At 38.0% G+C, this 23,223-nt stretch overlaps 1 protein-coding gene across 15 annotated transcripts in view; it reads right to left on the bottom strand.

Moving 5' to 3' along the window:
• LOC109416574 (protein turtle) overlaps positions 1-23,223 on the bottom strand; it is a 149,042-nt gene that overhangs the window by 18,062 nt on the left and 107,757 nt on the right. For all 15 annotated transcript variants that reach the window (XR_003895162.2, XM_062849073.1, XM_062849076.1 and 12 more), the window contains 4 exons: positions 11,133-11,415; positions 10,532-10,773; positions 2,834-3,104; positions 1,912-2,766 (listed from right to left, as the gene is read on the bottom strand). Coding sequence is in view for 14 of the 15 variants with exons in the window: in XM_062849073.1 (XP_062705057.1) it covers positions 1,912-2,766; positions 2,834-3,104; positions 10,532-10,773; positions 11,133-11,415 (1,651 nt within the window). In the remaining variant the exon portion in view is untranslated. The remainder of the gene's footprint in view (positions 1-1,911; positions 2,767-2,833; positions 3,105-10,531; positions 10,774-11,132; positions 11,416-23,223) is intronic.

Below are 23,223 nucleotides of genomic sequence, written 5' to 3'. Positions count from 1 at the left end.
ATTGGGACAAAGCCTGCTTCTCAGCTTAGTGTTCTATGAGCACTTCCACAGTTATTAACTGAGAGCTTCCTCTGCCAATGACCATTTTGCATGCGTATATCGTGTGGCAGGCACGAAGATACTCTATGCCCAAGGAAGTCAAGGAAATTTCCTTTACGAAAAGATCCTGGACCAACCGGGAATCGAACCCGTTACCCTCAGCATGGTCATGCTGAATACCCGTGCGTTTACCGCCTCGGCTATATGGGCCCTATTTTTCATTTGTATAGGATACAGATTTTTCACCCAAATTTTGTATGGGATACAGATTTTTTAACGAATGATACAGAAAATCATTTGGCATCGCTGCTGGTAAGAGCTATGAAGGAAATCACGGGATGTACTCTTGCAGAAACCCCGTGATACAGCTCATGCATAATTCCTGGGAGGAGCTCTGGTAAAAACCTCAGGAACACATCGAAACAATCCTGGAAGGAATTCTGGGAGCAAATCCTGGAATATTTCGGATGAAATCTTTGGAGAAACTTCAGATGAAATCCAGAAAGAAACTCAGGTTAAACTCCACAAAAAAAAAACCCTAATTGCGAAAGAATTTATAGAAGGAATCACGGTAGAATCTATAAAGAAATCACAGGCTTTCAAGACAAAAAAAAATCCTGGATAGAATAGAATGTCAGGAGAAATCCTCGGAGGAAATTCTGAACACCCCCTTAGAATCTTACGAGCCGTTTCAAGATGCTCATGGGGTTTTCAATACTATCCAAACTATCCTGGAGTTCAGTGCTTCGCTAAGTTAGGTTGAATAACACTGCTCGACAAAATTTTACAAAATTTGGTGTTATGGGATGACAAAAAAAAAATAACAGTGGTTTGGGACCCTAGAAGTGTCATAGTGTAAGAATTTTTGAAAAATATCAGACCGGGCCTTCACAGTTTTGAACCGAAGTTTGTATGGAGAGCTTGGGGTGTTCAATTGACATGTGCATTAGAACATGCCGTGCATATTTTTAGGCGTTTTCGGTATTTGGGTTAGTTTCGTTATTGTCTAACGCCTAAATATATGTGCAGCGCGTTCTAATGCACATATCAATTGAACACCCCAAGTTCTCCATACACACCTCGGTTTTGAACTGTGAAGGCCCGGTCCAATATTTTTCAAAAATTCTTTCACTATGACACTTCTTGGGTCCCAAACCCCTGTTATTTTTTTTCTCATCCCATAACAAGATTTAGTGTTGAACGGTGTAATCAACCAAGTTTACCAAACTCATTTAGATATTGAAATAAAATTTTAGGACATTCTGGATTGTCATATCTATCCTGGACTTGTAGGAACTCACAGGTGAACACTGCCTCCAAATAGCAAGTGTTGTTGCTTCATAGTTAATAAACATTACGGCTGTATAATTGAAGTTCTGCATTACAGGACATTTTTTGATGATCTCAAATATTTTTCAACAGAACGATAGTTTTTATGAAAATAGTTACTAATGCAACTGTAGATGCTATATTACGTCTATAGTTAGGTTTGGAATAATTTAGACCCTGAAAGGAATATAAAAACTGTCAGAACTTTAAATTCTGATAAAAATTGTGATTGCTGTACTGCACATTGATTAAATACTCTATACTCATTGTCGAAAATTCATGTATTGCTGTGTGCATTCAAAATGCAAATATCAAATGCGGGAGCACCAAATGCGGTAAGATTTTCTAACAAGTAACCCGATGTCAGTGGGAGCTATCGAATCCTAGGTTGGCGGTGATATTGGCTATGGTTGCTACGTTGCCTTTGGTAACATGTGTAACCGCGTTTGAAGCGCATTTGGGCACCGTTTGCATCTTGAACGCACACAGCAATATCATAACTTGTTAAATTTAGGTCATAAAATGTGCAAACTAAATACTCACCTAACGTCCGTATCGTTATCACCTTACTCATCATGCCGTCGCCGAGGGCATTCTTCCCAATCACTTGGAACTCGTACGTCGTTCCCGGAGATAACCGGTTGATCGTCACCTGTGTGCTCCCGGACGGAGTAACCGGAATCGTCGACCAATCGGATACCCCAGCCTCGCGATACCAGATGGTGTAGTCCTGCTTGTAGTCAGGGCCACCACTGTATCCGGGCATCCACGACAGTGTCACCGAAAACTCCGTGGCCGTGCCACTCAGATTGTACGGAGCATGCGGCTGGGTACCTTCGATGACCAACTGAGTGGCCGAAACGATCGTTGCCACCTCATTCGACGCTACGCATTGGTAGTAGCCAAAGTCCGACCTTCGAAGGTTATCGATTGTGATGTTGCCGTTCATAATCCGAACGCGATTCTTCTGCAGTGGTTGCCCGTCCCGCCGCTGCCAGGTAATGGTAGGCTTCGTGGTACCTTCCGCTTCCTGGGCATCACAGTGCATCTCAACCGACTCACCGACCTTCCGTTGGTACAGTGGGTCCGGTTCGATCGTAAAGGCCGGAGGTTTGCGAACCAACACTTCCATATGACCTGACGAGCCTTGCGTTCCCTGGGCATTGTACGGCGTGCACGTGTACCGGCCCTGATGGTTCTGGTTGACCCGGGTGAACAGCAGCGAACCGTTGTTCATTATAACTATGTCTTTTGTTTGATAAGGTTCCAGTAATCTTTTATCTTTGGTCCATGTTACATATTGTAGAGGAGGATTTGCTTTTATATAGCATTGTACAACACCAGCTAAACGAAACGGTAAGTATTGTATTGTTGGGGTGAAGGTCACTTTGGCAGGATCTGCGAATGGAAGATCAAATGAGTTACAATTTCGTCGTAGGAATCCACCTGTTTTCCGTCAACTTACACTCTATATTTAAAAAAGCCGAAGCACTTTGTGGTTCTCCGATGCCGTTTGACACCTCACACGTGTACATGCCGGAATCGTCCGCACTGACCGGGTTGATGATGAGCGACCCATCCTTGCGGATCGTGACACGCGTCTCGAGTGCGGCCACCTCCCGTACCGGTGAACCCTCGCGGAACCATCGCACAGTGACATTCCCGGGCATCGCCTTCGCCTCGCAGGTGAACTGCACCTTCTCTCCCTCCAGTTTCGTTTGGTTAGTGGGCGGCACCTGGATAGTTTCATCGGGTATTCGGTTAGTATTGTAGTCATGGTACGAGGCATGCACTCAATGATTATTTGGCAGACGAGAAAGGAAATTTGAGAATAGCTAGTCTGTGCCATGGGGAATATTGCGTAAGCGGTATTATTCGGCTCAAGGAGTCAGCCAGGAACACCATCATCGGACTAATCCCCTACAGCCAATAATTACCAGTAATCACAATTTTTCCCCAATGATGTAACAAAGTTTATCCTTTTTCCTCAAGCAAAACCCCTCCATAACTTTTCTCCCCGTCAAATATGTTAATGATTGCTCGAATTTCCTTTCCGTCACAACGCTCTCGTTCCCCATCAGCGGCCATCGAACCATCAACAGCAGCACCGTCACAACTCCATCATCGAGATGTACACCTGCCCCAGCATCCTGAATTTGTAGGAACCAGATGCAAAGCATATGTCAGTCAGCCTCGGCGACAGCGACGACGCGACGTGGAAGGATGACGAGTGCTGCTGTCGATAGGAACGCCGTGCCGCCGGCGACGGGCCAAGGGGAAACCATTACACCATTCTCTTAACTCTAATAATAATCAAAGACGGGTGGGAGGGGTGGTTGGTTGGTGGTTATGGATGGTATTGGATCACACACAGTCTTGAATGAGCTACCGCATAAATAGAGCAGAAGGAAAGATTATACGCGCCGGGAATCGATAGGGGGTTGCGGGAGGAGAGGGATGCCTAAGGGGTGAGAAAAACCGAGGGTGGGGGTCGTTCTTCCCAGCTTCGTCTCGGTTTCCGGAATGCGGGATATAAAATTCAAACAATAAGCGGTGGAAGCATTTGCGAATTTTTTTTTCTACGATGGCTGATGGGTGGGAATGCGGGCAAAATGAACGAAATAAGCTGTGTTCTGTATGGAAAGCTGAGAGACTATTTCGATGAACCAAATATAACGTTAACTTAAGAAAAGATACAATTCTATGTGTCCCAATAACTGTTTCCACAGAAAACAAGTGCACTTTATATTTTATAGTTATAGTCTGGAGGAATAAGACCAATATTAAATTTATTTGATGTCAACTGCCCCCACCCTACAAAAATTCCTAAATAATGTACAGGAAAGAAAAAAATGACTGCTTATGACTCAATTTTTCAATAGTTGAAAAAGGCTGTTTAAATAACGAGTTTAACTTTTATTTTTTTGTGTTTTTTCCTTTTTTTTGTTTTTTTTTTTCATTTTTTTTTGTTTTTATGTTTGATTCAAAATGTTGTTAACAGTTCTATCGTAATTTCTATAGCACCGCAACAGGGAGAAGCTGTTGTGGTGCTGTTGAAATTACGATAGAACTGTTAACAACATTTTGAATCAAAAACATAAAAACAAAAACAAATAAAAATAAAAATAAAAACAAAAACTGGATTTCTTGGAACTACCCTTCGAAAATTCCTCTTGAGATTTCTTTCATGATTTGTCAAAGACGTAGCCAAATTTCATAAGAAACTAGGTATTTTTGAAAATCCATTCATTTTGAAACCAAATGAAATACATATGTTTTCCAATTTCTTGAAGAATTTATGGAAGATAGAACTCTCGATATTACTTAAAAGAATTTCGTTAAAACTGCCTTTCAGATTACTCATCGGAGGATTTCTAGGAGAAAATGTTGACTAAGGTCATGTATGAACAATATCTATGTTGGAATTGTTGGATAAGATTACTGACAAAGCGGATGTCCTATCCCTGCCTGGTTGTATTTTGATTTAATAATTTCGTTTTTCATGTACATATCTATTTTAAACCTATAAAACTGTTTTTCGTGCTCCATAAAAAGATTTTTAATTATTTTTTATCAGTTTAACTAGATTTTAGCCCCCCCCCCTAGTTCTTATCGGGACCCATGCTATACTTCTTTTCCGAAAGGAAGGGATATTAATGATGTTGGTAACATCCTCGGTTTTCTATTTTCTGAGAAGTCAACTTTAAAAGTAATCGAGTAATTGATTGACTGCCACTTCGGGTTGTAGCCAAAATTAACTACTTCATGAATGTCAATATCCAATGTTTTATAGCCATCAACTACAGCACGCTATCCTTAAAAAAATAATAAAAAAGCGTAGCTAGCTTATGCTTCAAGATAAAGTCAAATAACTCCCGGAGTAATCCGTCAACAAATTTCCAAGGGAATCTCTGAAGGAGTTCCCGGAGTAATCCCAGAAAAGTCAAAAGCATATTTGAAAAAAAAAGTCACAAGAAGAAACCTTGGGAGAATCTAGAGCAGTGGAAGAGCTTCTAGAATAATGTTGAATTCTGGAAAAACTGCGAGGAATCTTAAAAAAAACTTCTTAAGCGTTTCTTGAAGAAATTCCTGGAGAAATGTTTGTAGAAGCATCAGCAGGAATTTATTGAAGAATCCAAACAGAAATTCCTGGAAAAATCCAAGCAGGAATTTTTGAAGCACTCTTGGGGAAATATTTGGAAGAATTCATGGAGAAATTCAGAAGAAACATCAGGTAAAATTCCTGGAAAATTTCTTGAAGAAATCTCGCAGCTAAATTTTGTGAACAAATCTTAGTAGATTTTCCTGAAGAATTTCAGCAGGTACTGTTAACACAGCTCCTGGGAAAATTCCTAGAAGTATCCCTCAATTACACATTCCAAGCGTTACGTTTTACTTCCACTTCCAAAAATTGTTATATTGTGTAATGCATGTCAGCAAGAATATTAAAACTACAGATTTGAATGGAAGGTCCAATTTGTGCTTTCTAATTATAAATTGAATCTGTTTACTTGAGAAATTTAAGAAACAGAGCGTAATGCATAGCCTGTCCCAAAAAATCGATGTTCGAAAAGTCAAGGTGCTCAACCCTATAAAGAAAGATATGCATATTTGAAGCATTTTTGAAGACCATTTCGATTTTCCAAAAAAATCATTTTGAGAACCGCCAGGAAAATTTTTGAAAAAGGACCTTTTTTCATAAAAATTCTCAAAAAAAATATTTTTTTCGCAATATGTATTTTTTTAATTTCCAAGTTTTTTTGTAAGTCTTGTATTTTTCTATGGATCCCTAGGCATTCTTAAAAGGTATTGGTTTTCGAAACATTGTGATTATATTGACGAGAGAACGTTTTTTATGCTGATAAAAGGATTATGTTTTGAACATTTTTTATCAAAATTTGCTAAAAATATACATGTACTATTTTTTTTTATTTTCAACCATGCAAATTTTTGTTCGAAATCATTTTTTTTTTTTTAATTTTTTTACCTACAAGCTAAATTTTGTATGTTATATCAAAAATTCATTTAGAATCAGTCATAGCTCAAAAGAGTTTTTTTTTTTTGTTGATTCCGTTAGTTTCATATGGTTTTTGAATGGATTGTTCCTTCCTACCTAACAAAAAAGGACCGCAGTAGTCGGGTTATTCACAAAATAATCTCTAACCTAATGCGTTGCTACTAGTAATCACGACAGCCGTCATTCTTGTAGTGATTCACATAGAAAGCTCTTCATACATCTATCACCATCAATTGCAGAATAAAAAATCTATATTTGAACACGCTTGGCCATCCAACAAGTAAAGCTTTTCATTTGAAGCATAAACATTCTTTAATGTACGTATATTAAAGTGTCCCAAAGACCAATATACAAAGTTGTGCAAATGTTTTAAATACTGTCCATTCACTAAAAGTGAAATATATAGCAGCTGAGAGATATAAAATATTTTTAATCCAAAATATGCCCAAAATATGATAAATCTACATTGTTGAAAATATAAAAAAGTGCTGCATGTATTTGTTTAGCATATGTTAATATTAAATTCCAAAAAATAATCCGTATATCAGCATAAAAAAGGATCACAATTCAAATAAAAGGAAATATAAAAAGGACATGATCACAATATTTTGAAAACCAATAATCTTCAAGAATGACTAGAGGTGCCCAGAATACCTAGAAAAATCTCTGAAACAATCCGTAGAGGTATTCTTGGAGGAAGCTCTGAAGGAATCCCTGGAAGAATCTCAAGCTAAAGCTTTAGAGGAATCCCTGGAAAAGTAAGAGAAATCCTCCAATGCATTCCTGGTAGAATATTCCAGTTGTAATTCCTAGTGAAATTCATGAAGGAATCTCAGACTGAACTACTGGAGTAACCCGAGCAGTACTTGCTCCAGTAGGGATTCCTGAAGGAATCCCAGCAAAAAAATAGGCAAAATTCAAACAGAAATTTTGCTCTAATAAAAATCTATAAAAATTGTAAACAATTTAAATGTTCGATTTATTAGGAAATATGACATGTTTATGTCCAGGAAGCTTCACTGTTTTATTTTCATTTTTTCAGGGTTTCTGCTTCGAAGTTTCTCTGAATTTTTGAAGATTATGCAAATGTATTGTTGGATTTGATTTCTCTGTGATAACCTTGGAAAAGTCCACATTTGTTTCTATAAAAAGAATTTCCTCGAAAACAAACCGAAATGTGCATTATGTTCTCCAACATGTCCACTTATCTATCTAAAGCGGAAACTTCACCTAAGTTTATAGAAACTCAATTAGTTTTAGGATATTATGTCAATCCCACTGATGCATTTTGGTGTTATATATTGTGAAAGTCTGTCGATGAAAAATCAAAAACACTAGAGAACTCGTTCAATAATTTATGGTGTTATTTCAGCTAGAGTATTTGCAGGAAGTTACCCGCCAATTTGTCCACGCTTTTTCTTATATATTTCACAAATAATTTAACCTTGTAATACCCAAACCCCACCTTTAGACGGGGTATAGTTTGCACATTTTTGTAATTTTTGTTTCATGGACAATCATTTTTTTTATATTTTTGGTATAAATCTCAAAATAGTTTTTGGCGTCTTTTAAAGCGTATTTACATTTTTTTTGTAAATCATTGGAAATTTGATGTTTCAGAAGTCATTGTTTACTTTGTATTGAATCGCTGCAATGAACATATTTAAATTTTTCCCGAATCATTCTATAATAGTAAAAAACTTTAAGGGAGTCGAATACACTCTAGAATAATACTCTCTAAATTTACACGGAAAATAAAGTACCCCATGAAAAAAAAAATTTCAACAATAAACTCAAATGTTTTCATCACAATTTCCAGGAAAAATATAAAAGTGCAGTGTTCAAAAATAAAAATTAGAAAAATCGAAAACCGAGCTTCACAATCTCGAATTAAAAAGAATCATCTACCAAAACATGTTTAAATCGATTTCAGATGACGAGAAAAGATAAATTAAAATAAATAAAAAATTTGGGTATTAGAGGGTCAACAATTCGCGTATTTATGTTAGACGTCATACCATTTCAATTTTCCAAAATCCCTTAGATTTTTTATTATTTTACTGTAGAAAGCTGTAGGACTTTCAGTTTCAAAATTTATCAAATAGCTTAGAATGGTATTTAAACAATTTTTATAGAATTTTCATGTTTCATCAATTTTAAAAACTAGCGAAAGGAAACTTTTTTGTGTTTTTTTTTATATTAAAAATAAATTTTACGTACAAGTTTAACCGAAAATACTACATTTTTTTCTTGATTTTGTTTACGTCTAACCATACTAAAGAATAGAAAATTGAAGAAAATAATAAAAATAAAATGGAAAAAACAAATTTAGACCTTGCGTAAATGTCATTCGAGACGGTCTGAAAATTCACAAATCGGAGAAAAACAGTAAATTTTGATTTAAATTCTGCAAGCCCTCACATTTTGCTTTTTTTTGTTTTTTTTTATTTCGCTGTTATCTAAGTATGGTTAGATGTAGGTAAAAATAGGTATAGTTTCTCCCTCTTGTACGTAGAATCTCAAAAAAAATATCTATTGCTTGTTCTAAAAATCGATGAAATGTAAAAACTCAAGAAAAAATAGATAGATGCATTAGACCATCGTGGGGTACTGGAAAATTTTGAGGCTGGAAGCGTTATACGGAAATATAATTTTGAAATAATATCGAAGGGTAAAATTTTTCAAAAAATTAAATTCTATGACATCCAACATAGATCCACGATGAGTATGGCTCTCAGTCTATTTTTTTTTTTCTTAAAGTTCTTCAAATACTTAAAAACATATTCGAAACATCATTTCAATTCAATAAACTGTTTTTGAGTCATAATTTTTTGAATAATAAAATTTCCTATTTTTCATACGCCCTTTTCAAAACTGAGGTGAGAATAAATAGTTATGCGTTAATGCAGAAGTAAATTGCTCACGAAATCTAGTGCATGAACAGAACCTCATTCGAATTGACAAATATCGAGTCAAAAATTTCATTTTTTGTTCGTGTTTTGGGCTGGAATTGCTCCTTAGCATTATTTCAGCTAAGGAAGTCACAATAAAGAGATGGCATGCAATTCTAATACATGATTCTGAACTACAAGAAAAAAGGACACATTGGGAATCAAATAATGATTGTGACACACACGAGGACAGCTTGTGGTATGTGGATGTATCCAAAATCGATTGGGATCAAATTAAGAGAGGGCCTTCAAAAGTGGGATGAGAAGCAAATGGCGACTACTACTAGAAAGCACATATTCTTTTCTGTTGTTTCTGATTGACCCGGTCAGTTTTTGTTGCATTTATAAACAATATGTGTAGGTATGGGTTGAGGAGGTAGAGGTTCAAGTGTGATGCACATTTGATGCATTGCAAATTGCAATTGTACTAGATGCACTTTAAATGGAATTTCGTAGGAAAGGCAAAATTGCAATCATTTCCACAAAATAGATTCGATTTACAACTCGTTTATAAATGTTCAATCAGACGAAAGATTCGGATGAATTCAATGGGAGTTTCTACATGAAATGATTTTAGGAGTGGGATGAATAAGGGGGACTTTTTGATTGGCCAATGTAGACTTGTTCTTTTTGATGATGAAAATTGATGAAAGTTTCAGAAAGGTGAACTCACGTAAGGCGTGAATGGGATGGAAGGAAAGTGACAAAAGTCATGGTAGATATAATGTTAAAGATTCGCGTTTCAGCGGGACAGCGCACTTCTTCTCACTTACTAATTTACTCAATTCATATGTAGTATGTTATTTCTTTGGGAAAATTCAAGTTTTCCTAAACAAACCTACTCATTGGCCAATATTTGCTACTTTTGATTGAGTTTGGTGAAATAATACTGTTGACTAGATAATATTTACACTCACGATGTACAGTAAAGTACGAACTACCAACATATACACGTCACAAAAATGTACACGAAACATGATGAACTAGACGTCATTGGTTCTCGAAAGGATCGATAATGGAGAAAGATAGAAAAGATTCAAACACTGAAAAGGTCCGAATAGTTTCGAGGGATTCAATCGAATGAATATCAAATTGCGGACAAAGTTGTAGTTTGGGAATTTGAGAGTAGAATTTGGATTGTTTTGGTAGGTTTTTTGTTTGATTTTGGTAGATTGTTCTTAGTCAAAATTTTTACCATGATTACAGCGCCGCCCGCTATTATAACACGGGCAGTATGGGAGACTTGTCCCTCACCATTGCGCGCGATACACGTGTAGTCGCCGATGTCTTCGTGTCGGATCGTGCTAATCCGTAGCTCGGTACCATCGTTAAAGATGCCAACAGTAGAAGACGGATCCACTGGATTGGCATCTTTGTACCACAGGATCTCCGGTGTTGGAGTTCCATCTGCTTGGCAGTTTAGTATAATAGAATCGCCTGAAAGGAAATACGAACACAAACATTATTGATATCTTGAGGGTGACAAAATTGACTATATTCTGTTAAAGCACGCTCTTTGTCGCGAAAAAGATACGCAAGAGAAAAATAATAGTTAATTAACTCACAATGCAATATTCCAACAAAAGGATAGGTATCTGTTTTCAAAAATGACACTGCTCCAGTTACTTAATAACAGTAAAAGGCATCGCAGAAAAGCTCGATACAAAATATGTAAATTTTCAGAAACTGTTCTTATGCACTTCAGAATGAACAACAGCTTTCCCGACTAAATTAGCAATATGATCTGCTCGTAGCCAGCCACGAGCCCAAACGAATAGGATACCCATAAAACTCACCTAAATTAACGTAAATGATGTCCTCCGGCGTAACGCTGAAACGCGGCGGAGCGTGCACGTCCAGATGAAACCAGGTGCCGTTCTTGTGCTGCTTCGGCGGCCGATTCAGAAACACTACCTTACACTCGTACCAGCCCTGGTCGGACTCGCGGATATTGGTTAGGTTGAGGGACGCCGCACCAAAGCTCGAATCGGGTGACACTCTCGAAACGCGTCCCTCGTATCCCTCGCCGCTGTGGGTCGGGTAGCTCTCGTACCAGATGTAGATTGGAATCTCCTGTCCCTGTAGATGTCGAATTCACATTTCCCAACGAAAACCGTTGAAAACACGAGAGAAAAGTGATTAGATTAAAGCATGGCAGCGATTTCGTTCGTTTCTCGACTACGGTGGCTCTCACTTGCTATACGATATAATCGAACCCCGCCATCGATATGATATGTATTGTATAAATAGCAAGAAGAAGAGATTTTGGAAAAGAATACGATAGCGGAAAAGAAGAAAGTTACAGAAAGGACATGCTGCATATAGATGAAGTAATAGTTGCCGTTGTTAATAGAATGAGCGAAACTGTAGTAGAACAGGACGGTTGTACTTTGGAGATACATTTACATCGAACGATATCTAAAGTTGATACAGTTTTACTCAGTATAATCAAAGCGTAAATATATAACTAGAGTATAATAATAGTCACTCATGCTTTCCAAACGAATTACGACTAAAACGAAAGAAATCGGCTTCCGGCGTAAATTTATTTATCAATATCTCGATCGTTAATTAGTTTTTCCGCATGCCTCCGGCTCTGTAACAGTGCAACCCTCCGAGGGTTCTCGATGTGTGAAAATTGTGGCACTCAACCGTCCAACCTCCGCTCCCTTTTCCCCTCCCACCGCACCTGTAGCACCTGCGTCACACAACAACGCCCCCCGTGAACAGTAGTGAGGCGGGGGAGGTGGCACCACAACTTATAATAATATCGGAATTTGTGTGTGCCAACATCACGCCGAAATTCCACCCAAGCACCACAATAAACACCGGCGCAGAACGACAGGGCGGAATCGTTAATAGACCTTCATGAACCGACAACTGCGGCCGAGGCCATGGCCTCGGCAGTGCCGTAGAAAGAGTTTCCTTGTTTTGAAATTCTATGAATCAAGGTAATGAAAATTTGAGAATGAAAAAAAAAAACAAATATTACAGCATAGGTGCACCCATCATTGTACCCCAAAGTTATGGATGGAACAACACTAAGATGTATAAAGCGTTTCAAACGTTCCTCAAACATAGACCTTAAAGTTCCTAACTGCATGCTTGATACGAATAAAAATAGTATTTATATCAATCTTTTATTGGACACCACACATTCAAATAGTTGGCAATTTGGCCGATAGAGGTGCCAAGCAGGAGTTGCTCTGTACTCACTACTGGGTAGAAAATGTATGCATCCCGGAAGACGACATATTTGTATCTGCTTTGGATCCTGATATGCAGCAGTTTAATCTTTCTTGATAACTAGCGTCACCTAGCGGTAAAATCGCAAACTAATCGGTGCATTAAGAGCGATTCTTGACCTCCTTCAAAACTTTACCGAAGACATCATATTTCAATTAGTTTTGGATCATAAGATACAGCAGTTGAAAGTTTACTTGATAACTAGCACCACCTGGCGACAAAATGGTCAACCTACTCATGCACTAACAGATTACTTTTGACCTTCTGCCGACCATTGCAGAAGATGACACTTTTATCTCTGCTTTAGATCCCGAGATAGACAAGTTTAAAGTAGTCAAGTAAAAATAACTAACTGGTCTTCAATTAATGGAATCACCAGATTGTTTCAGATCTTCTGAAAAAGTTTGCCAAAGACTCCATTGTTTCAAGGGATAACGCATGTGATAACTTATGAGTACTGACTAGTGTGCATAGCCACTAGTTCTGTGTAGTACCTCTATCGGCCAAATTTCAAACTAACTGGATGTTAGTTGGTATTGTATAGTAGATCTATTCGATTGATAGTAGGAGTCCCGTCAAAGGGTCTCCAGTTAGCCTAGTGGTTAAAGCTATGGATCGCAAATCCGGAGACGGCGGGTTCGATTCCCGTACCAGGAAAATTTTCTCGACTCTCTGGGCATAGTGTATCATTGTGCTTGCCACACACTATACAAATTCATGCAATGGCAGGCAAAGAAAGCCCTTCAATTAATAACTGTGGAAGTGCTTCAACACCAAGTTAAAGCGAGGTAGGCCAAGTTCCAGTGGGGACGTAGAGCCATGAAGGAAAAAAGAAAGGGAGTCCCGACAAAATTCCGAAATGAGTTGTACAAAACCCTAGGGATAAATTGCTGGTACCAATGCCAGGAAAAATACCAAAATAAATCGAGGGAAGTTTTTTGAGATGTATTCTGGAAGAAATTTCAAGAAACAATCTTTTGAATAAATCTTAAGTGTACTGACAGGAGTCCCAACAATATTGACTGGAATCCCTCGGAGAGGTACGGGATGATTCCGGTAGAAATTTCTAGATAAATTATGGATAGAAACTTATGGCATTGCCGCAAGCAGTCATGTTTTGAAGTGCTTGACACATTTCTTTAGCATTTGCCATCTTAGTAATCGTTGAAACAGGAAGTGGTTGTCATTATTCATCTGTAATTATCATAATAGCAATAAGTGACAGTGACTTTTGAGAGGACCGTGTCTCTCCAGCGATTTAGAAATGGGTCTCTGAATTTGCAATAGAGCTATCACCTTCTAACTCTCGGATTATATGCAGTAGCATCAGATTGGTATTTCAGGAAGCTTTCTTTCATAATACCACTGCCAGGCAATAAGGGGTTATTTGGATAACACAAGCAGTCTTGAGGACGACTCCAGGAGGAAAAAAAAAACTCCAAAAAATAGACACAATTCTTGGAAAACTATGGCCGAATTTCCAAGAAAATTTGGAAAATTAAAAAATACGGAAAATGGAAAAGAACAACGAATAACCTCGGAATATTGATCGGGCACCCTGACAAAAATTTAAAACTCTGTAGCAAAATAACGAGTACAATTCAAAGAGGAATTCCGGGTGAAATCTTGGATACAATCATGGGAGAAATTGTGTGAAATATTTCGGAAAAAAATGAGATTTTTTCAACTTAGACAATTTTCAAGGAGTCATCTCAAAAGAAACAAAGAGAGAATTATCAGGAATTCAGATGGAAATTCCAAAAAATAACGAGTACAATTCAAAGAGGAACTTCGGGTAGAATGTGAAATATTTTGGAAAACTGTATTGAAGTTATTTCAGGATAAAGATTAGGATAACCCGGTGCACACCAGTCTAAATTCTGTTAAGGAAATCAAAAGAAAGCCCATGTTGATGAAGAAAATTCTTAAACAAACGACGGAAGAAATTTTGTTGGGGAAATTGCTAGAGAAATCTTAAGAAATATACTGAATGACATTTTGAGAGAAATTTTGAGAAAACTTCAGTGGAATTCTTAATAATTTCAACAGGTGTCCTAATCTATATCGCGTGCAAACTCTGGAGAAATCGTAAGGGGAACTGCTACAGATATTTGGTAGAGCCTTAAAAGCTAATGTAAGCGAAATTCTGTAAAAAAAATCTGAAAAATATAACAAGAAATCCTGTAGGACTTGTGGAACATTTCTAGATATGTTAAAGAGAAACCCAGAACACATCCAACGACCGGAAGCAATATATTTTAATTTTCGTAATCTAGAATGAAGTCAGCATGGTATTGATTTAATTCGCCGTGTATATATTCCTTAGTTTTAGGAGAAAGTTGCGATAAAATTTGTAAGTGCACTCAAGGAAAATTTGGTATGGTGAGAATACGTGGACTGGTGAGAAATACACTGCTACTTTTTGGAATTATCAATTCGAAAATGAAGTTTGACCAAATGGCAATTTAAACTCCGCCTCCTCGTACTCGACTCTTAAAATTTACGATCATTTCTGAATAGGTTATAATGATTTCCAAAAACTTCTTCACTTTTGACGCCTTTGTCCCTACTAGTCTTTGGCAATACACCAAAATTTAAGTCGCATTCTGTTAAAAAGGGTAAGAAGTTTCTGAAGGGCTAGTAATACCTACGTTAACATTATCTTCGGAAAAAGTTCTTCCTGTTGTCACAAAGTTTTCCTTAGGAAGTCTGTCGGTTGAGGAAATAATCCTCTTCGTTGAAAGTATGCGCCACTGTTAGAGAAAATGTGGCGAACAAAATTGGTTGGAGCTTTCCTATAGTTCCTACAGAAGACGAATTCGTTCGCTAAACAGATACTGTCTTTATGAATACATATCAGCAGAGACCTCTGTGGGGTTAAGTCCATTCTCCTGATGGAGTTCGTTATAGCTCATAATATTTGTAAGCTTTGTGGCCACAATCACCAATATCTAACCGACAAGCATACTATGGGTTATTCTACCTTGAAACTGATGTTTGCAAGATCCTTGTTTTTTTTTCTTTGTTTACTGAAAACATTTACTTCATAAGTAATCGGGTAACGGATTGATCTCCATAACTACTTTGTTTAATTTGCAATATACAATGTTTAATACTCATCAAACAGGATGCTGGAGCAAGCTTATCATCTTAAAAATAATGAAGTGTTTCCAAAAAATAAACTCAATGTCCCATTGAATCTTTCTGGAAATATTTGGGTAAATCTCTCAAGGAGTTCCCGGAGTAATTCCTAGCTAAACCCTCAGGAGAATCCCAAACAATTATCGGAGTAATCCCTGCAGAAATTTCTGTAGAAACACCAGCTGGAATATCTTGAAGAATCCAAGCAGGAATTTCTTGAGTAATCTCAGCAGGGATTCCTGAAGGAACACCAGGAGAAATTCTTGGGAATATCTGGAAAAATCTTGGAAAAGTCTAGTAGAAACTTCTGGAGGACCCACAGCAAAACTTTTTGAAGAAATCCTTAGAAGATTCAATGGCAGAATCCCAGCAGGATTTTTTTTATAATTTCTTTGGACATGCCTGGAGAATTATTGCGATACTACCACAAAAAAATTCTCTACGCTTTGCTACTTTCTCGAAACAGTTTTCTAAATATTAAATACAATTAGAAAAATGTAACTTATTATCATCATTTTGGTGCAAAGAATAGACAACGGAACACGAAAATTTTGATTCAAGAAGTTCAAGAACCATGGTGTAGAAGTGCGTGGAATATGCCAAATGAATTTCTGGAGAAGTTTCTGGAGGAACTCTACGAGGAATAGCAAGTGAAATTTCCGGAGGATATTATTGAAAAAAATACTTATTAGAAATAACTAGTGAAATCCCTTAAGGAAATCAATAGTTGAATTCTTGGAAGAATATTTGAAAGAATCCCTGGAAAAATCTAGGAAGGAACTGTTAGAGGAATCTCTGGAGAAATCCCTGAAGCAATCCCTAGATCAGTCTTTATTGAATTCCCTTGAAGTTAGTAGAGAAATCCAAGAACCCCTGGAAGATTTTTTTAAAGAATTTCTTGAAAAATCCTAGCATGGAAGAATCTCAGGATAAATCACTGGAATAACTCAAGCGACACTTGCTTGAGGAACTCCAGCACAAACTCCTGAAGGAATTCCAGCAAAAAATACGCAAATTCCCAACGGAAATCTCTAGATGAATACTAAAATAAGTTCTTAGAGAAAATCTCCAAATTGGCTATAATCTTGAGAACGATTCCGAAAAGAACTCTGCAAAAAAAAATCCAATTATAAGGAATCCCAGATTGAACTCCATGAAAAACACAGTAAGATTAACGGAAAAAAAATCTCTGAAGAAATTACAGGAGAAAGCCTAAGATAAATCGTGTGAAAGTTTCAGAAAAAGTATGAGAAAATTTCAGAAGAAAACAAGTGAAAATACTACAGAAAAAAATCTGAGAAAAAATCTTAAAAAAACTCCGTGATATTTATGAAAAATTCTCAAAATATTGGGTGGAATCTCTAGAGGAATTTTGAATAATATTTCGACAACAACCCCAGGAGTAGTTTTGTACAACGTTCTGAGAGAAGTTTTATAAAATACTTTAGATCTATTTTAGTATTATTTTAGATAAAACCATTTTGAAGGAGATTCCAAGAAAAATCTCCGGAAGAGTTTTTAGAAATGTAAAACTTTTTTTCCTAATAGTCGGGAGTATTTATATAGTGTGTCCTGGGAAAATTTGTTTATGATGTGAACACCGTTTTCAGCTAGAGGCTATAAAAAATGAACAAAGCTCAACACCAGACAAGGGCACACATGAAAATCATTAATGAATACGAGAAAGAAATATTTCTCGCAAAAATTTACTTCGCTTGGAATGGGAATTGAACCCTCCCCGGTAGAATATTACGCTTGATGACATTAACCGCATGGCAACGAAAAGGAATCCGAGAGAATTCTCAAAACTCCTAACGTGAAGCAGGGGACAGCCCTAAATGAATGGTAATACACTCCCGTTCAAAAGTTTGGGGTCACCCCCTCAAAAACATGTCATTTTTTAGGCCCATATCTCCGCCAATTTGCGTCCGATTTCAAAACCCTAGGTTTCATTCAAAAGATAATAAGTCAAAGAAACTTTGAACATGATTTAAAAGAAACTTTTTCAAAAAAAATTGTGTGTAAACTTAACCCAAAGTTGCCAAATTTTTTAAAAAATGAATATAAACTTATGGCAGTGTCGCTGAAAGTTGGGTCGACCAAATTTTAAGATGAGAGCGGTAATATGACCCATTTTCTATTAGCTTTTAACTGCTTTTTACAGAACTTAGCTAAAAAATCTAGAAAAAAAAGTTATTATGTAAATTAATCCTTGATGTCACCGACCAAAAGTTTGGGGTCACCCCTCAATATGATGTATCGACCAAAAGTTTGGGGTCACTTTCGTAGAACCTTGGAAAAGTGATTTGGTGATATCTTCGTCAGTTATAGTTCAATTTTAATTATTTTTGGCTCATACTAAATTTACGTTTGATGTCTTCAACTTAACGTATTTAACGATTTTTGAATATAAAAATGTTGTGTAAAGTTAGCACATTTTACCACGCTTCAAAAAATGAGGCAGCTTTACGTTAAGTTTTAGTATGTAAATTTCAACAAATATGTGTGGTTCAATGTCTATGCAGTAAGTATCATTCATTTTGTTTCAAATAAGCCAAGAAGAATTAAAATTGAATGAAAGATGACAAAGATATCAACAAATCACTTTTCCATGTTTACGATAGTGACCCCAATCTTTTGGCCGATGACATCAAGGATTAATTTACTTAATAACTTTTTTTCTAGATTTTTTAGCTAAGTTCTGTAAAAAGCAGTTGAAAGCTAATAGAAAATGGGCCATATTACCGCTTTCATCTTAAAATTTGGTCGACCCAACTTCCAGCGACACTGCCGTAAGTTTATATTCATTTTTTTTAGAAAACTTGGCAACTTTGGGTTAAGTTTACATACATTTTTTTTTTTGATAAAGTTTCTTTTAAATCATGTTCAAAGTTTCTTTGACTTATTATCTTTTGAATGAAACCTAGGGTTTTGAAATCGGACGCAAATTGGCGGAGATATGGGCTTAAAAAAATTACATGTTTTTGAGCGGGTGACCCCAAACTTTTGAACGGGAGTGTATATCAGCCGAGGGCTGAAAGACTCTAAGACAAATCAATAAACTGTGCTGGATAGAATCTCGGAAACAATCCACACTTTTACATTTATTGATTTTATCATGAGTTCATTTATCTTTAAATGGCAATCAGCGAAAAAGTAAATAGTGTGCGCGGAAGATTCGGTAGTTTGCTTGTTGGGAGTTGGTTAGTCGGCTCGGAATCGAACAGTGTGCGTGAAAGAGGAGTTGGTTAGTCGGCGCAAGAGTGAACTATGAGCGCGAGACATTTGGAAATTTGCTTGCAGGGAGTTTTTTTTTATTCGGCGCAAACTGTTAACAGTAAACGTGCAGACTAAGCGAGTGTTGTGAATATGGTTTGTAGGACCGTATAATAGCACCCGGTGAGTTCGTTCCTTGTTGTTCCTTTTTATATTGGAACAAGACATATACTTGGAGATTTCAGGAGGGTAGAAGTCTCATCAGGAGTGAAATCCAGGGAAAATTACGAGAGATGTTTTGAGAGATGTGTACTTCTAAAATAAAATCTGAAATTAATCTTGGAAAACCCTAACAAGAATATCGGCGGAAATTTCAAGAATTAATTCCAGGAGAATTCCTCCCAAAATGTAGTCCGGAAGAAATCCATACATAGATTCCAAATGAAGTTCCTGAAAGCATTTCGAAAGGGACTGTTAGTGAAATTCCAACAAGAGTTTGAGGTGATCTTTGAGAATATGTTTAGGAGGAATTCTACGTTCAAGAATTCTTTCTGGGAGGAATTCATGTTATAATTTCTGAAATAATTCCAGGAGTGATTCATGGAGTATTCCGGGAAGAGTTCCTTCGAAAGTCCTTGGATTGATTCTAGAGTCTGGAATGTCAGCCATCGACTTGTATGCTGTTCTCAGAAAATGACTCTTAATCTGTACTAATAACTGCACAGCGGTCAATACGCGACCACTCTTGTACTTTAAAAGTAAAGTAAGTTTGGGAAAAGATTGGAAATTTCTAGAATACTAATACTTGTCATCGTAAAGTTGACCAGCTTGAACCGATTACGAAAGAGAAGACGAAGGTGATGATATTATTGCATTACTCATTCCAGTAACGGCTCCAAATAGCTTCATTATTCAATCAACCAGTCAATCGTCGAAGTCGTTCCATCCTAATCATGTTCTATAAATATTCAATTTGCACATAATTGAAGCATCTACCGCGGCACGCCATCCGCCCCTAGCTGCGACACTGAACCACGGAATTTATGCGAACGACTGACGGTGGCAGCAGCCAAGGGAAATTGGGAAATTCGCCCGATTAGCAAGCAGTGTACGACGAACCAATCGTGCGCTCACCATCTGAATGCCTCTTCAGACGAAGGAAAACTCGAAACCCAAGGGTTCAACCCGTAGCGCACCTCGCCTTCGTGCTAATAACCCACCTTTACGAATTCATTACGGCGGCGGCGGTGGCAGCAGCAACAGCGCTCACAAACGAAGAAATGCCAAACGGGAAACAATAATATCGGTGAAAATGTGTATGAAATTTTGAATATGCAGCTTCGTACCCCGCCCGCCGGGCGCTTTCTTTTCCTCCTCGAATCACCGAACGCACCCGAGAACATGGAAATTAATGCCGACGTTTTTCCTCGTATTTCCTGAGAAGCGAACACGCGCACTGGCGGGGACGGGGAGGCTAGGCAGCGTGAATTCCGAACCCGCTGTCGTTAGCTCATTTAAATTATCGCTGTGACATTGAACAACACCGATGCGAGGTTAGCAAGGTGAAAGACGGAAAGTGACGGCGGCGCAGGTAATTTGGCGCGTAAGTTTGCCAACCACCATTGCTCTATTGGGAGGACATTTGATGGCCACGGTGTGCCTACGTACATCCAGTTGGAAGTGTTGTAGTTAAAGTCAACCATGACCCGCAGACGAAGACTGCCAGACCCAGACGAAAGCGATAACAGCGAAGCGGTGAACGAAGTTGCGTGCTTGATGGATTACTCGGTAATTTTACGATTCGATGGAGACGCTTGGTGAAGTACGATCAAAATATATCTGTCTATATGGATAAGGTAGGAAACTTGACCATTGCATTAGTTACATGCTCAAATGCAACCCAGAGTTCCCCATAGGGCACTGCATGCTGCCCAGGAGTTCTTGATCATATTCTTCCGGGGGTATATTAAGGATTTCTTTTAAAGTTGCCTCTAAGATTCCTCCAGGAGTTTCTTCCGAGATTGCTCAAAGAGGCTTTGTCTTAGATTAGTTCAACGGCTCTAGCCAGGATGCCTCTAGGAAGAACTGCCGTGATTCTTCCACAGTTTCTTGCTGGGATTTCGCAAGGAATGACTTTTGAGATTACAGCAGGAGTTCCTGGATTCTTTGAAAATTCCTTTCAAAATTTCTAAAGGAATTCTTTCTAAGACTACCCCAACATTTTCCTTCAGGATTTTCTTCCGTATGGGTTTCCGAAAGATTCCCTGAATGAGTTCTCGAAGGAATCTCTGAAGAAGCTCTCGTAGCAATCCCTGAAGGATTTCCCGGAAAAATCCTTGGAGAAGTTTCTTGAGGAATCCCGGAATAAGTTCTTGGAGGAATCCCAAAAGTAGCTCCCAGTAGAATTGTCCTAGGAACCCCCGAAGGAATTCTTGAAGCAGTCCCAGAAAAAGTTTCCGAAAGAATGCCTGGAGTTCCTGCAGGAATGAATCCCGGAGAAGATTTTGGAGGAATACTGAAAGAAGTTCTTCGAGAATTTCTGGAAGAATCTAAAAACGAATTCCTGAAGAAATCCCAAAGGAGTCTCGCATGGAATTCCTGGAAGGAACCTCAAATTGAACTTTGGGAGTTTATAAAGCGATCTCGTAAGGAATTGCTAAAGGAATCCCCGTAAGAACTCCTGGAGGAATTCCAGATAAAATTACAGGTGGAATTTCTGGAAGAATCCCAGGAGAAACTCTAGATGTACAAAGAAGAAAATCCTTGACAAATTCCATAAAAAACAAGTTCCTTCAGGTTTTCCTCCAACAGTTTCTTTCGGGATTCCATTTCACAGCAATACTTTCTAAAAGCTCAAAAAACTTCTAAGGACATTCCAAAACAGGCTATTAGGAGAATCTCGGATCTAATTTCTGGAGGATTCCCGGAACTCGTTGAGAAATTCGGGAATAAACCACTTGAAGTCTCAGGAGAAATCCAGGATGGAGTTCCTGGAGAAATGTCAGGTGAAACTCTTTGAGAATCAAAATTTCTGGAAGAAACCCAAAAAGAATCTCAGACGGAGCTCCCCGAGGAACACAGAAGAAATTTCTGGAGGATTCTCAGGAAAAATCCCAGAAAGAATTCTGACTAGAGCTCTTGAAGAAATCCCAGACGGAACTTCTTTAGGAATTTCAGAAGAAACTGATACAGGAACACCTAAGGGGACTTCTGAAGGAATAAAAAAAACCCTTGGAAGAATCTCAATAAAATCTCCCTGGGAATCCTATAAAAAACTTCTGGAGGAGCCCTGGAATAAACTTGTGGAGAAACCGTGAAGGATGTCTCGGAGGATTTCCGGATGAAAATCGCAATGTGCTACACTGCCAGGCATTGTTGCGAATACTCACTTGCAAGAGTTACTTATACTCACTTGCTTCCATGGGCGTAGCGTTCCCCTTGGAATTGCGTCCGGGATTCCTTCTGAGGTTTCTTCAGGAATTCCTCCAGAAACTGCTACAGGGATTCCTCAAGGAGTTCCTTCACGAACTTCTCTTAGGATTCCTGCAGGATATCTCCAAGAATATCTATGATTTGTTCAGTAATTCCTTCTGGTATTCTTCCAAGAATTCCTCCAGATATTCACCCGATATTTTTTTCTGTGATTTTTTCCGGAACAACTCCAGGAAAATTACTCCAAGGATTCCCCCAGGAACTCATTTTAGAAGTCCTTCAGGAGTTTCTCTTGGAATTGCAGGATTCCTCCTGGGATTTCTTCAGGTATTCCTGTAGGGATTTCTGCAGGCACTGCAACAGAGATTTCTCAAGGAGTTCCTCCACGAACTATTCTTGTGATTCCTTCAGGATTTCTCCAAGAATTCCATATGCGATTTCTTCAGGAATTCTTCCTGAGATTCCTCCCAGAATTCCTTAAGGGATTCCTCCACGAACTATTCCAGGAATTCCGCTAAAAATTCCTCCAGGGATTACTACAGAAATGCCTCTAGAGATTCCTCTATGAATTCCTCTAGAAATTGTTCTAGAGATTTCTCCAAGAGTTTCTCCAGAGATTCCTCCGGGAATCCCTGCAGACATTCCTCTAGTATACCTCCATGGATTCCTCCAAGAATTTTGCCTGGACTTCACTCGGGAATTCCTTCTGTGATTCTTTCTGAAACAACTTATTTTGAAAATTCCTCCAAACATTCTTCCTGAAACTCTTCTCAGGATTCCTTCAGAATGTCCACCTTGTATTCTCAAAAAAACTCCGACAGGAATTTATTTAGTGCTTCCTTCAAGAACTAT

Source organism: Aedes albopictus, chromosome 2 (genome assembly GCF_035046485.1).
Source record: "Aedes albopictus strain Foshan chromosome 2, AalbF5, whole genome shotgun sequence".
Classification (NCBI taxonomy): domain Eukaryota; kingdom Metazoa; phylum Arthropoda; class Insecta; order Diptera; family Culicidae; genus Aedes; species Aedes albopictus.
Note: the sequence above shows the minus strand (reverse complement) of the source record. Positions and strands in the feature narration are given on the sequence as shown.